Source organism: Bos indicus x Bos taurus, chromosome 22 (genome assembly GCF_003369695.1).
Source record: "Bos indicus x Bos taurus breed Angus x Brahman F1 hybrid chromosome 22, Bos_hybrid_MaternalHap_v2.0, whole genome shotgun sequence".
Lineage (NCBI taxonomy): Eukaryota > Metazoa > Chordata > Mammalia > Artiodactyla > Bovidae > Bos > Bos indicus x Bos taurus.
The window spans coordinates 10395636-10408916 of NC_040097.1; the positions used below are offsets into that span (position 1 = coordinate 10395636).

Consider the following 13281-nt stretch of genomic DNA (forward strand, 5'->3'; position numbering starts at 1 on the left):
GACTCCTTGTTCAACAAGACTTGTCAGAACAGTAGCCCCACATGGTTTTCTAGAGTCCAGAGGACCCCACCCCTACCATCAAGGACCGTCCTGTGGCATCCCAAGCAATCCACATGGCACTGAGCTCAGACCACTACCAGCGAAACTACCCCCAGCCTCTACCCTCCCCACTGCCTTCCAGGGGCCCTCCCCAGTAATATAGAGGAAGCAAAGGCGAGAGGGTGGCCAGAGGCTTTGGCAGAGTGACATTTATTTGCCAGGTTCAGCAGGTACACAGCCCACCGACCTTCATACACCAGAGCAGACCCACAGGCATGCAGGGAGAAGGGCAGGACTACCCCCGAGTGCCAAGCGAGGGCTGGGACCAGTGTGGCTGCCTGCCCAGGCTCTAGTAGGGTCTGACAAAGGGCACCTGCCAGGAGCCTCCATTAGGAAACTGGGGAGCTTTATTCACTCCCTCATTCCAGCAAAAGCAACTCAGCATGGCCCAGAGACACCTGGGCCTCTCTTTAAGCCTTGATAGAAGGGGAAGTGGGTCATAGACATAGAGAGTGTTCCTGTCTATTTCACTGTTGAATTGAGAGAGCAGAAAATCTGGCCCCGTGAAGGGCAAACCCCCAAATCAGACTACGGGACACTGCCAGGCAGCAGGCCCCCTGCCTGGGATGGAGAGGACTGTGGACTGAGCCTAAGGGAGCCCATCTGGGAAGAGCCAGCGGCAGCTGTCCTTGTTCAGCCCAGGGTAAGGACCCAGCTAGGCTGGTACACTAGGTCCTGGGTCTGCACTCCACCCTCCCAGATCTCATGGCCACATCCTAACTGCTCCTCCTTCCCCTTGCAGGCTCCTGAAGCGCAGGACCCAGGAGGTCAGGAAACAGCGCAAGGGTCTTAGGAGAGACATCCCAGGGACAGAGGTGGGAGCTTCTACCCCCAACTCATTCTCTTTCACTCCTGAGGACCCCCATGGCTACCAAGCAGCGCCCCCAGCCATGTGACCCATCTTGTCTTAAAGCATTCTGCCCGAGATTACAGCATTCTCTATATCAGCCTGTTTCCACTCCTAGAGCAGCCCACACACCACAGGCACATACCTTCATGTGCAGGAGCCTAAGACCGCTGACAGGGCCTCGCTGGAGGACCAGCTCTCAGGGCAAGGCCACCCAATTTAGGGCCTGGGAGAGGATGGGACCTTCAGGGCCTGCCTGGGTAGGGGGGAACTGTGAGGCAGAAAGGGGAGGGGGGCAGGGGAGCAGGGACCTCCTGAGTATCCCTAGAGCAGCATCCCACAAGAAACAGAAACTGATGAAGCTAGCAAAAGACAGAAAAAGCCACAAGGAATCCATGCAGGGGCTAGGGCTGGTCCCGCCTCTGGCCTGCCCATCACTCACGCACATACACACAGGAGATGAGACTGGTCTCCTGTGGCCCCCAGACATGCCCCATGCTGGGAGGCAGGGGCGGGGGGGAGCGAGGGCATCATGCCAGTGACTCTATGTACAGTGAGAAGCCCCTCATCCACTCTCCCACCCTCCTGCCCATCCCCCGCCCCCCACAGCCTGCCCCCTCAGCTGGTCTCCACCCTCCGAGACTCCTGGGCACAGCCAGCAGCCTCTTCCCCTTTACTAGAGGGTGGAGCCTGGCCTGTTGCGCCCCCTGGGGCTGTGCTGTCCGGCTGGGTCAAAGCCGGCTCAGGGGTGGCAACAGCCTTGGCAGCCGGTGTGGCACTACTTTGGGTGGTGGGCACGGTGCTCTCTTCCATGCCTGGTGTGGCTCTCCCATCAGTGGCTGGAGTAACACTTCTGTCAGTGGCTGGGGTGACACTCCCATCGGTGGCTGGGGTGATGCTCCCATCAGTGGCTGGGGTGACGCTCCCATCAGTGGCTGGGGTGGTACTGCCATCTGTGGCTGGGGTGGCACTACGGTCGGCGGGGGCCACATTCTCACTCTTTGTAGCATCACCCGCTGTGGCTGGGGTGGCACTGCCCCCAAGGGCTGAGGCAGCTGCACTTGCAGCCGTGGCCCCGCCTGCAGCCCCAGGGGTGGCAGTGTCTGTGCCTGGAGCAGACTGGGCTGCAGCCGTGCCAGACTGCTCTGGGGCCCTGAGCCGTTTCATGAGGGTGGTCACTCGGACAGCTTTCTGAAAGAAGGACAGTGGAGAGAGGCTCAGAGTGAAGCTTATGGAAACTGGATCTGTTTCTTCACAAAGGCCAAACCCAGACCGTTCCATGAGGCTCTGGCTGCCTCTGACCACCCCAGGGCCAGGGACCCAGCTGCTCAGCACACCTGCCTAAAGGTCATAACAGTGACTACAGCTACACCTGATGGTTTAAGAAAAGCCTGTGTATGTCTGCAGGGGTGTGATGCAGGCAAGAAACTGGTGCCAGAAGGAGCACTGGGGATCAAGCCAGGAAAGAGAGCCATCCAACCCTTACCTTCCACTTAGCTCTGGCAAAGTTCTTTTCAATCTGGGCACAGACACCATCCTTAATGTTCTTATCAGAAGCAGCATTGCCAGAAATCCTGGAAAGGGTACAAGTGTGTCTAGATCTGAGGGCATACGGCCTTCATGGAGACTGTGCCCTTTCCTTATAAGATCCTAGGCAGACCCTCTGAGCTGGCCTGAGCTCTGGGTACCCCCCTGAAACCCAACTCAAGGCCTCAAGGATGGAGGCTGCTAGGTGTGAGGAAGACAGAGGACAAGGAACCCCTGGCCTCCTCCCATCCTTCCTGCCTGCCCCCCTGCTCCCTGCTCACCACTCATGGGAGATGGCCTCTTCTGCAGTGATCCGCTGGTCTTGCTCCACCTCCATCAGCCTTGTGACCAGGTCTTTGGCTGGGAGAAAGCCAGGGAGAGTCTAGGCATGGGCACCCCTCTCATAGTCTAGAGGTGATGAATGGGCTCGGGGATGGGATCAGAGTCCAGCAGAGAAGGTTGACAGCAGTCCCCCACACCAGCCCTTTACTCTGCTCTCATGCTGGGTACCTCCTCACCTGCCTGTGAAATGTCATCCCAGTATGGAGAGTCAAACTCATAATCACCAGCCAGGATTTTGCGGAAGAGATTCTTGTCGTGGTTCTCATAGTCATCTTCCTCTACCTCCTCATAGAAAGGTGGATTCCCTGAAAGCCTGCGTGGGGGCCCACACTCAGGGTCATTCAGGAAGGCCATGGATGCAGACCTTCATCCCACCTCACTGCCAGCCTGTTTGCCCACTGATCCACTCACAGGATGTACATGATGACTCCAATGGCCCAGCAGTCCACAGGGCGTCCATACCGCTGCCGGCCTACCACCTCTGGGGCTGCAAACAGGATCCATCTGCTGGTCAGTATCAGCCCTGGCCTGGCCTTGTACACCCACACCCATTTGCTGGGATGGGGACTTCCTCCTCCACTACCCTGAGCCAGTTTAAAGGCTGTGTCCCACCCTGCCCTGCCCCACTCCCTGCTTGCCCAGGTATTCGGGGGTCCCACAGGGCTCCTTGATGAGGCCATTCTCTAGCTTAGCCAGGTGAAAGTCGCTGATGACGATCTTTGAGTTCTTCAGTCGGTTGTAGTAAACCAGGTTCTCCAGCTGCTCCAGCCAGGAATGGCATGCGGGTGGGCAGATGAAGATACCATGAAACCCTCAGAGGCTGGACCATGGCCCCAAAGTGCTGCCCACCCCAGCCCCAGGCCAGCTGCCAACTGACCCTTCAGCCTGGTTGCCGGCCTCACCTTGAGGTTCCTGTGCACGATCTTGAGTGAGTGCAGGTAGGCCACCGCCTCCAGGACCTGCCGCACCACGTTGCTCGTGTCTCGCTCCGAGTAGTAGCCCTGGTCCAGGATCCAGTCAAACACCTCCCTCCCCGTGGCCCTGAGGGACACCAGCCCCTGAGCCTGGCGTGGGCAGGATCGGGGGTGGGGCAGGAGTATGTGGGCAGGCTACCGACACCAGGCAGCTGGCTGGGCAAGGCACACGGGCCTGAGACCCCAAGGGTCCAGAAGTGGGGCTTGCCCTGGCTGCAGAGGGCAGAGCAGGTATAGACCTGGGAGGACTAAGGACTCCTGGAACCCCAGACCCACACTCACAGCTCCAGGAAGATAAAGTACTCCTTGCGAGTCACAAACACATCCACCAATTGCAGGATGTTCGGATGCTTCACCCTGGCGGCAGAGAGAAGAGCCAAGCCCTAGAGCTGGGAGAAGCCCCTCAGAGAGGCTTTGGTGGCCACTGTGGGCCACAGCACACTCACTGGCCGGAGGCTGGTACTGCTTGAGGTCCCTGGCCCTCGAAGCCCTGCCCTGCTTTCTCCCCTCCCCGTCGCCACCCCAGGGCCTCACACTCACATCTTGAGGATGCCTATCTCGTTCTTTGCTGCCTTCCGCACCTTGCGGCCATCCCGCTTCTGGAACTTCTTGCAGGTGTGCAGCTTGCCTGTCGTCTTGTCCTTGGCCCGGAAGATCTCACAGAACTCCTCACTGCAGCCAGCAGGCACTCCACTCAGCCCTGGCCTCAGCATGGGCTGTACTCCACTCCCCTTTTCCCAGCCCTGGCCCGCCCACCCTGGCCCAACAGACCCGGCACTCACGTCTTGATGACCTGTCCCAAATCATATCTGTCAGTCACCTCCGATGGCTGGTTATAGTTCTTCTTGTCGCCCAGAGTCACACACCCAAACGGCATTGCCGGGCTCTGAGCTGCAGACAGGATGGGGTCTGGTTCAGCAGTCCCACTCCCCACTTCTCCGCACAATGTAGAGGTTGTCTTTGGGAAACCCCAGCCTGGCTCAGATCAAGCCAGAGGCCGAGTCTACACCAGGAAGGGCTAGAGGGTGGTCAGACTGGGATCCAAGGCCTGCCTTTTTGGCCATACTTCCAGCCATTTAGCTTGGCTGCCCAAGCTACAACAGCCCCTGCTTATGAAAAATATATTAAGCTGACATATCCTAGACTCATTCTGCATTATGTATAATCAAAAAGAGATTTATCAAATGATTGATTTAAATTTCAGTGATTTCACAGATGAAGGGGGTTGTAGCTACCCACCTGTCAGAGTCATCTCCACAAATCTAAAGATGCCAGGCACTGGCAAAGATGCGAAGAACATGAGCACTGCTGGTGGAGGGCAAGTTTCTCGTTTGCAAAACAGTTTGGTGAAGCTACTGAAGTCGAACATTCCCTAATAACCAGCAATTGCACAGCTGAATATATGTCCTACAGAAACATATACATTAGTGCAGCAGGACATACACTCATACAAGAGTGCTCATGGCTGCAATATTCCGAATTGCCCCAAACTGGAAACAGCCCACATACCCATCAGCAGCAGGATGTATTGTGGGAGAGTCACACAATGGAATATTATTACACAACAATGGAAATGAGGGGAATGAGGGAACTACAGCTCTACCCAACCACATGGTCAATCTCACCAATACAAGTGTTGAGTGGAAAAAACCACAATACATAGAATGTGAATCTATTGATACAGAGTTCAAAACAGGCATCACTAAGCTATACTGTTTAAGGATACAGACATACTGGTCAAGCTATAACTCTAGGAAGTAAACAGCATGAGACCTCCTAAGAGAAACAAAAGAGGTTGTGATTGGGGGGGGATTCTGGAGGACCTATTTCTGAATCTGAGTAGTGGTTTCACAGGTCTGAGCTTTATAATAATTTGGATAAATGTACGTACATGTATTGGGTTCATTCCTAGATTTCTGTTATATTTCACAATAAAAAATGTGAGTAAAAATTATGGCCCTACATACTGCCGAATACTTGATCACTATCAAAAAGAATAAAATAGATCAAAATGTGCTGCAGTAAGACAGTGTGAGAAAAAGCAGGGGACAGAACAGTGGGTAAAGGGTGCTACACTGGGGTAAATTTTTTAAACTTTATGTATCTGTGTACACGCAAAGTCCTTTCTGGAAGAAAATAAGAGTCCCTTTGGGGGAAAGAATTGGGTGTCAGAGGGGCAGATTTATTCTGTTGCTGTTCAGTTGCTCAGTCGTGTCCGACTCTTTGCAACTCCATGGACTGCAGCATGCCAGGCTTTCCTGTGCTTCACTGTCTCTCTCAAACATCATCCATTGAGTCGATGATGTCTACTGTTCATTCATTTTCTGTTAGAATTTGTACTGTGGTTGTTTTTACTGATTTAATAAATACTGCATTCAGGCACAGTGCTTGGGGTATTCCTCAGAGGGAGAACCCCCATCTGGGTAGAGAAGCGAGGAAAGGCTTTGAGGAAAAAGCAGCATTAAGGCCGGGCCTTAGAGGGAAAGGATTTGCCAAGACGTGTGCAGGGGTAACGCTCTGGAAAAGCAAGACAAGCCTGCGTTGTGCCTCACTGCCAGGGCCCACAGGAGACCTGGCCATTGGGCCCAGGAGAGAGGCCTCTGGCCACGGGTGGCTACTCCAGGCAGAAGGAGGAGCACAGCTGACTGCACTAGGTTCCAGGCACTCTGGCACCTGGAGCGTGGCACCCCACGGATCTGCCACCCTGCCAGCCCAATCCTCACCTGGGATGCAGGGTGGACTGGTGCCCGCACCCGCAGGAAAAGGCCTTCGCAGCCCTTGCTCAGAGGTAAACCTCAGGAGGAGAACTGGTGAGAGAGTCCGGACCTTCCCAGATCTGACTCAAAGTTGGCCTCCTTAATGCCCGGTTGGTGTGACACTGGGGTGATAACACGCTTCACACAAAAGGCTGCATTCAAACTGCTCTGCTTCTGACTGTGCACGGTCTCTCACCAGCCTGATTAGCACTTGCTGTGCAAAGCGCCTCGCCTGGGGCCTTGAATACCTAGGTGCCCTGCCTGAAGTGATTCACAGCCACAGGGTATGGAGGAGAGAGGACACTCCCACCCGAGGAAGAAGCTTGCTCAGAGGGACTCTGCCAGCCGGGGTCAAAGGCCAGGACCCACATAAGCCCCTTGGCCGGCCCTGGCTGGCGCTTGCTTCCTCCCAGGAGGAGGTTACCTGCTTCCCAGGGCACCCAGTCCTGCAAATTCTCCCTCAAATTTGCCCTCTGCATTAGGGAACAAATTCCACCATTCCCTCACCCAGGTTCTTTGGGCTCAGGACACAGAAACGCATTTTTCATCAGCATGATTCAAGCCAGGGCTTAAGCCATCTTGTGAAGTACTGCAGAGGCAAACAAGAGAAGCTTTGAAGATTGTCCCCGACTGCGTATCTTTGCCACTGTGGTCACAGCCTGGCTCCTGCATCTGCCGGGAAGGAGCATGTGGCTGGAATCCCACTCTCACAGCTGAGAGCAGAGGCGAGGCCACCCACCACTGCCGGCCACCCATCTCTAAGGCCTAACAATCCGAGAGAGGGGGCTTGCGTCAGTTGCCCCGATGGCTCTGGTGTGCAGCGATTCCCTTTCCAGACTGCAATCCAAGGGCCCTTTACTGGGTGGGAGGGTGATACCTCAACCTGCAGGTCCCCTCGGAGGGCTGGAAGGGACCTATGGCTCAGCTCTGCTGCTCTGCTTACACCATTCCCTCTGGCAGGAATGCCCTTCCCCCCAAGCCTCCCATCAGTATCCTATTTGTCACGGCAGAGTTATTTATAACATTCAAAAAATCAGCAACTACCTAAACAACCAACAACAGGTGACTCGCCAGCTCAACCGTGTCCACACAGTGGAGGAAGTGTGGGCACTGTCAGGGGCACTACCCATCCTGGCCTCCCTGTGGAGCAGCCTCCACGTGAGCCGGGTGCCAAGACCAAGGCTAAATCTCTTCTTTCCTTGTGATTCCCGACGTCCTAAGGTTATTTGCGCCACAGATCGTTGGCGACCATCCTGAGGTTCCAGGTTCAACATGGCCCTTTGCTGAGATAACTTCCACCACCTCCACCTCCCCCTAACCCCACGCCAATAGCTCCCTGCCCAGCCATGCAGTGTGGGAGGTTTCGTATATGCCTGTCCCTGATCTTGGCCCTGCTTCTGGTCGTGCGTATGCACTCAGACCTGCAGGGACCCAGGGCCAGTCTTGGGGGTCTGTCTCCACCGTGGGGACCTCTGCTCAGTCACATCAACCTGGAGCCATGTCCTGAAGCCTCATGGAGGACACCTGCCTCCCCGCTCCCATGGCTGCCCTGATCTCAGCCAGTCACTACCTCCCTTCACCCATCTAACTGCACTCACTCGCCTCCACCCGCAACCTGGCCCCAGGGCGAAGAGAGGAGAAAGAGGGCCCCTGCTTCCGATTAGCATCTTGGTCCCTTCCACCCCCACCCACTCTCCCATCTGCTACCCACTGCTGCTGCCTAGGAGGCTGCCGGTGTGTGTATCAAGCCCCAGGCACCTGCTTGCAACAAGGGCAGCCCTGGCCCCAAAGCTGAGAGGAGCAGCTGAGACATCGTCAAGAACAGTAGAAGGCCAGGCAGAAGGCCTGGACAGCCCAGAGTCAACATCCAACAGCACAGAGCTCCCTCCCAGTGACATGGGACCCTGGCTGGACCTCAAGTCCACAGTGGAACAAGGGAGGGCACAGAAGTCCCATTGCAGCCATTTCCCTAGAGACATGCTGCCTTCCATTCTCTGCGGAGAAACTGACTGGCGTGCACAGGGGGTGGTCCCAAGGGAGCTTGGGGGAAGCGCAGAGCCTGGGGAGCCTCTGAGGGGCCTGAGGGCCAAGCATTCCCTAACTACTCAGGTCTGGACCCCTCGGGCAACGCTGATGGAGCCTCAGCCTATGGGTGCCTTGGTAATAAAGGGTCCCAAGCGGCCCTATTGCAGCCTAAGGAAAGTCTGGCCCAGGGGAAGCCTGAATGGGACAGAGGCCCCTCCAGAGGTCCAGGGGTCCCACAGAGTCCTGGCCCCTCCTCCACTGGGGTCAGCCTGGTTCCGGCCCTACCTTTCATACCCATAAACAGGAGTTTCCTGCCACCCTCGTCCTCTGCCATGTGGGGTTCCAGATCTTGCAGTAAATCTAGGGAGGCCAGGAGGGGCCCAGGAGGCCTCCAGCAGCCTCCCAACAACTGTGGGCAACACCTCCCGATTTAGTGGCAGCTGTGAACACCAGCCTGCAGGCACCCTCTCCCCTTCCCTGCTGTCTACTTTCAGGGACCAGAGCTGGGTTTCCTGTTGTAATCGACTTGCCTTGGTCCGAGCTCTGCCTAGCATGAGGCAGAGATTTCATCCACAGGATGGGTAGAAATAGAGACCTCGCTCTCAGGTCTGTGTCAGGAGGCAGAGTCAAGTTTCTCGTCTACCATCCAGCTGCTTTAGGTAACTGGGCAGGGGCCTGCCCTGGCTGGGCCTTGGTCACTAGTTCCGGCTGCTGACTATCTCCCATCTAATGAGAGCGCATGCGGGGTTGCGGGGAATGCTCTCCAGTCTTGGGGTGGGCATACAATCCAGTGCTGTCTCCAGAAAGTTAAGCCTTCAAACATGCAGGCTAAGCCAAGAGCCAACTGACCCCTTCCAGGCACCCGGGTTCCAAGCTTTGAGCCCCTGAAAGAAAACCCACTGGGGGCCCTGCTGTCCTTTGAGTGGAGGAGCGGAAATGCAGAGAAGGCCTTGGGAGTAAAGGGTTGCTATGGTGATGGAAGTTTTTAAAAGGGGGGAGGGGTAAGGAGAGGTGTTATTCAAACCCCTTCTCCAAGAATTCCCTGAGACTTTTGTCCTGATTCCTTCCCTATGTGTTCTGTGACCCAGGTCTTCATCAGGAAAGAACTGGGAGACTTTAGGAAAGAGGGGCAGGGCCACAGAGAGACAAAGGCACAACCTGCGGTGGAAGGAGGGGTAAAGAATTCATATATAGTAAAAAGGATGCAGGCCCAAGGACACAGGAGAAAAGGTGGGCTGGGGGTTTTGAAGGGGCCTATGGATGTCCAGCAGAGCCTTAAGGTCTCCATGACCATGTGCTCTGCACACCTGGGCCAGGAGCTGCCCCTGATGCCTAGACCTTTGAGACTGACCCCTCCTGTATCCCCCTAGACTCTGAACTTAGTGTGGGAAGAGGCCATCTGTTGTGGTCCCCTCGGTCACAACAGTTCCTCAGCCCCTCTCCCTGTCACCAAGGCAGCTTAGGTAAGGCAGGTCCAACATGTCGAAGGCACAGGCATGGGGGATGGAAATGAAGCTTGGAGACCTGGCTGCTTCCCTTTGCAGCCCCTCCTGTCAGCTGACCCAGCTCTGCCCAGACGCACCAGCCACCCCCACCCCCATCTGCTCTTCCCTAGAGGCCTTGGGTCCCCAGGGCCTCTCTGGCAGCTCAGCCTCATTCCCTGCCACAGCTGCCCCCCTCCCCAACAGTGGATTTTGCCTGAAGGCCAGAAACAGCACCCCGAGCAGTCTAGAAACAGGATAACAACTGCACAGCATCCTCCCCACCTCACCGACTCTGCCTCAGTTTCCCTGGATAGAGATCACTGACTCTATAGCCTTCTCCCAGGGCAAGGACTGCCCACCTGCCAGGACAAGGATGGGAGAGGAGGGCCAGCAGCTGATATGGGAAGAGGTAGCTGATACGGGAGGAGGATCCCTACCAAATGCTGTAAACGAAAAGGAGAGACCTCTGCTCCAGCCCAGGGCCCAGCCTGACACAGAGGGGAGCGGAGACACCAATTTCTCAGTTGAGGAAAATCGGGCCCAGCAGGTGCCTAAAGCTGACAGGAATTGACTGGAGATGGGGGACAGGGAGGACACCAGGTCCCTGCAGGTGGTCCTTGGGGGGCTCAAAGCCACCCTTGGAGGAGGGTGGTTGGCCAGTAGCTGGACTGCTGCAGACTGAGCTTTTGGTGATGGACAGAGAGCCCTGCTTCCTCGGAGGGAACCTGGTGAAGCAGGCTCTGCCTAGGGGGTGCAGACAAAAGCAGTTTGACACAGCTATGGGGGGCTGGGAGAGCCTAGGGTCTCTGCCAGATGCTACAGGCAGGGGAAGGCAGTCTCACTCTCTCATTGTTCACCCTGCCAGCCGGGGGCCCTGCTCCCCAACCGTGCTGCCACCCTGACCCCCTTCCCCAGTGCTGCTGACTCGCCCCCGCTGGCACAGCAACACACATGCGGGAGGCACACGTGTGAGCACCAAGCCCCGCACCTCCCGGCAGAAACATGTGCGTCCCCCACCCCCACCGCGCAGCGCTGGGTCCGTACCCTGGACCCCAGGGGAGGCCCCCGAGTTAAGGCTTGGAAGCTGGATCTCGCCTAGGGGGCTGCTGGTCCCCAGGGTCTTGAGCCTCCTCCCCCACCCCGCGGCAGCCCCGCCCAGCCCCCTTCAGGTTGTCGCCCATAAAGAACTCTCGTTGTCATGGAAATTAGTGACTGCTTAGCTGGTGGGGGGGGAGGGTCCGGGGGCAGTTGGGAGGGGCTGGAGGCGGCTCTGGGAGTCCAGAGGGACAGCTGAGCCCTCGCCCCTAACCCCCTGGGGCAGCTCAATGTTGGAAGGTTACTGTTTTCACAATTAGGAGCCCAGCGAGACGAGGGGTGGGATGGGGGACAAGGAGGGGAGATTGGCCTGGACTTGAGTCTCAGAGGCTTCCTTTGGGACCCCCGAGCCGTCTGAGGTGATGGGGAACTTCAGCCCAACCCCGCACGCCCAGCCCTGGATCTGCAGAGCCCGCGTACTCTGCCCGCGCCAGGACCCCAAGCCCTTGCAGCGCCCCCGCGCACTCGGCTACCCAAACCTCGAGCCAGAGACCCAATCCCTTAAGACCTCGCAACGTGCGTTCCGGGGGCCCACCCCCTCCCGGCTCACCCCGCACCTGCAGCGCTGGTCGGTCACAGGGAGGATGCGATCGCGGGTTCAGTGGGGGCGCCGAGGGCTACGGGGGCGGCGGGCAGAATCCGCTCCGGGCAAGCGGGGCAGACACGGCGCCAGCTGCAGCCACTTCGGCTCGCGAACCTCCAGCATCTCCCGCCGCTCGCCGGCACCGGATTCGCACCCCGGGCCGGGGGCGGGCTGGGGGCGGGGCCTCCCTCCGCCGGCTCCGCCCCGACCCTGGAGGAGCCTGAGCCCGGAATCCCACTCGAAGAAGGGCTGATGAGGGGTGGCAGCAGAGACGGTGAGCACTGGCCTGCGCGGCCCGGGCCAGGCTCTCGAAGGTTCCCTTAGGCACTCGGACTGACCGGGCGACAGGGACTGGAGGTACCTTATGATGTTCATTGTAGAGGGTGCGGCAGAGTAGAAGGTGTGAGGAGAAAGCCTGAGTCCTGGAACTGTACAGGAGTGTCTTGGCAGGTAGTGGTCTCTAGGGTACTGGCACTCTTTCCAGCCCCCAAACTGAGTGAAAGTCGCTCAGTCGTGTCCGCCTCTTTGCGACTCCATGGACTATAGAATCCATGGAATTCTCCAGGCCAAAATACTGGCGTGGGTAGCCATTCCCTTCTCCAAGGGATCTTCCCAACTCAAGGATGGAACCCAAGTCTCCTGAATTGCAGGCAGATTACCACCTGAACCCACCAGCTCCCAAAACCTGACCCAAAGAGCAGAACCCACTAAAAAGAACCAACTGGGGAGTCGCTAGGGCAAGCTTCACTATAGACTGGCCTCCTCTAGCTAGTAAACACATGGGGGGGCGGTGCATGCAAGCTAGGGCCCCAGACCTTGGTGCCAGTCTGTCTGCCCACCCTCCCGTCCCCTCCTGCCAAGTCAGAGCCTTTCCCATCTCCAAGTCCCAGCCAGGGTGGATGGCCCAGTCTACCCCCTCCAGTGTGCCTCTGAATTTCTCAAGCTCTGAAAGTTACCTATGATAAGGGTAGATTCTGCATTCTTTCCAGTTTAATCACCCTTGAGCACTTCCTGAGCAGCATCACCCCTGGTGGCCTGGGCTAGGATACGGGGATACAAGAGAACTTACAGCCCCCAGGAGTCCCAGCAGACCTGTCCCCTGACCTGAGAACCTGACCTGACCTGAGAACATGCCCCCTGGTTGAGAACTGCCAGGAGGAGGCTCTGCAGGAAGTCCTTGGCCATTTCTCTGTCCCTTGTCATGGATGCAAGTGGACCAAATGCTTGCCATGCCACCCCCAACCCACGCCCAAGCCTTAAGGCCAGTGTCTGAAGGCCAGACTTAGGCTTGCCTGGAGCTGGGCCCAACTTCAGCCGAACCCTTCTGACCCCATCCTGGGTGGGGTCATCTCCAAACCTTTGGCCATGAGTGAGTCTCTCCTGGATGGTTCCCCGTGGCTGCAGGAGTCCAAGTCAGGAAATTGAAGCTGGGGCTGGGGCTGGAAGTCTAGCCTGGGACATGACTACTTAAGCAGGACCCATCAGTATCTTTCTCCTCAGGGGGTGTTGAGGAGCCTTTCACATCCTTCCTTGGCTTGGTCACAGCCTC

At 57.2% G+C, this 13281-nt stretch overlaps 1 protein-coding gene across 2 annotated transcripts; it reads right to left on the reverse strand.

Moving 5' to 3' along the window:
• Positions 1 to 222: 222 nt before the first annotated feature.
• CAMKV (CaM kinase like vesicle associated) lies at positions 223 to 11886 on the reverse strand. Of its 2 annotated transcripts, none has more exons than XM_027522366.1 (11): positions 11700 to 11886; positions 4572 to 4680; positions 4330 to 4461; positions 4072 to 4146; positions 3718 to 3856; positions 3454 to 3574; positions 3227 to 3302; positions 2992 to 3128; positions 2755 to 2833; positions 2433 to 2520; positions 223 to 2137 (listed from the first exon to the last, which is right to left on the reverse strand). In XM_027522366.1, exons 2-11 carry the CDS (start codon positions 4664 to 4666, stop codon positions 1565 to 1567), a joined length of 1515 nt encoding a protein of 504 aa, XP_027378167.1. In that variant the 5' UTR covers positions 4667 to 4680; positions 11700 to 11886; the 3' UTR covers positions 223 to 1564. The 2 variants fall into 2 exon arrangements, with proteins under 2 accessions (XP_027378167.1, XP_027378166.1); XM_027522365.1 differs by having other exon boundaries at positions 11707 to 11885.
• Between the last annotated feature and the right edge of the window lie 1395 nt (positions 11887 to 13281).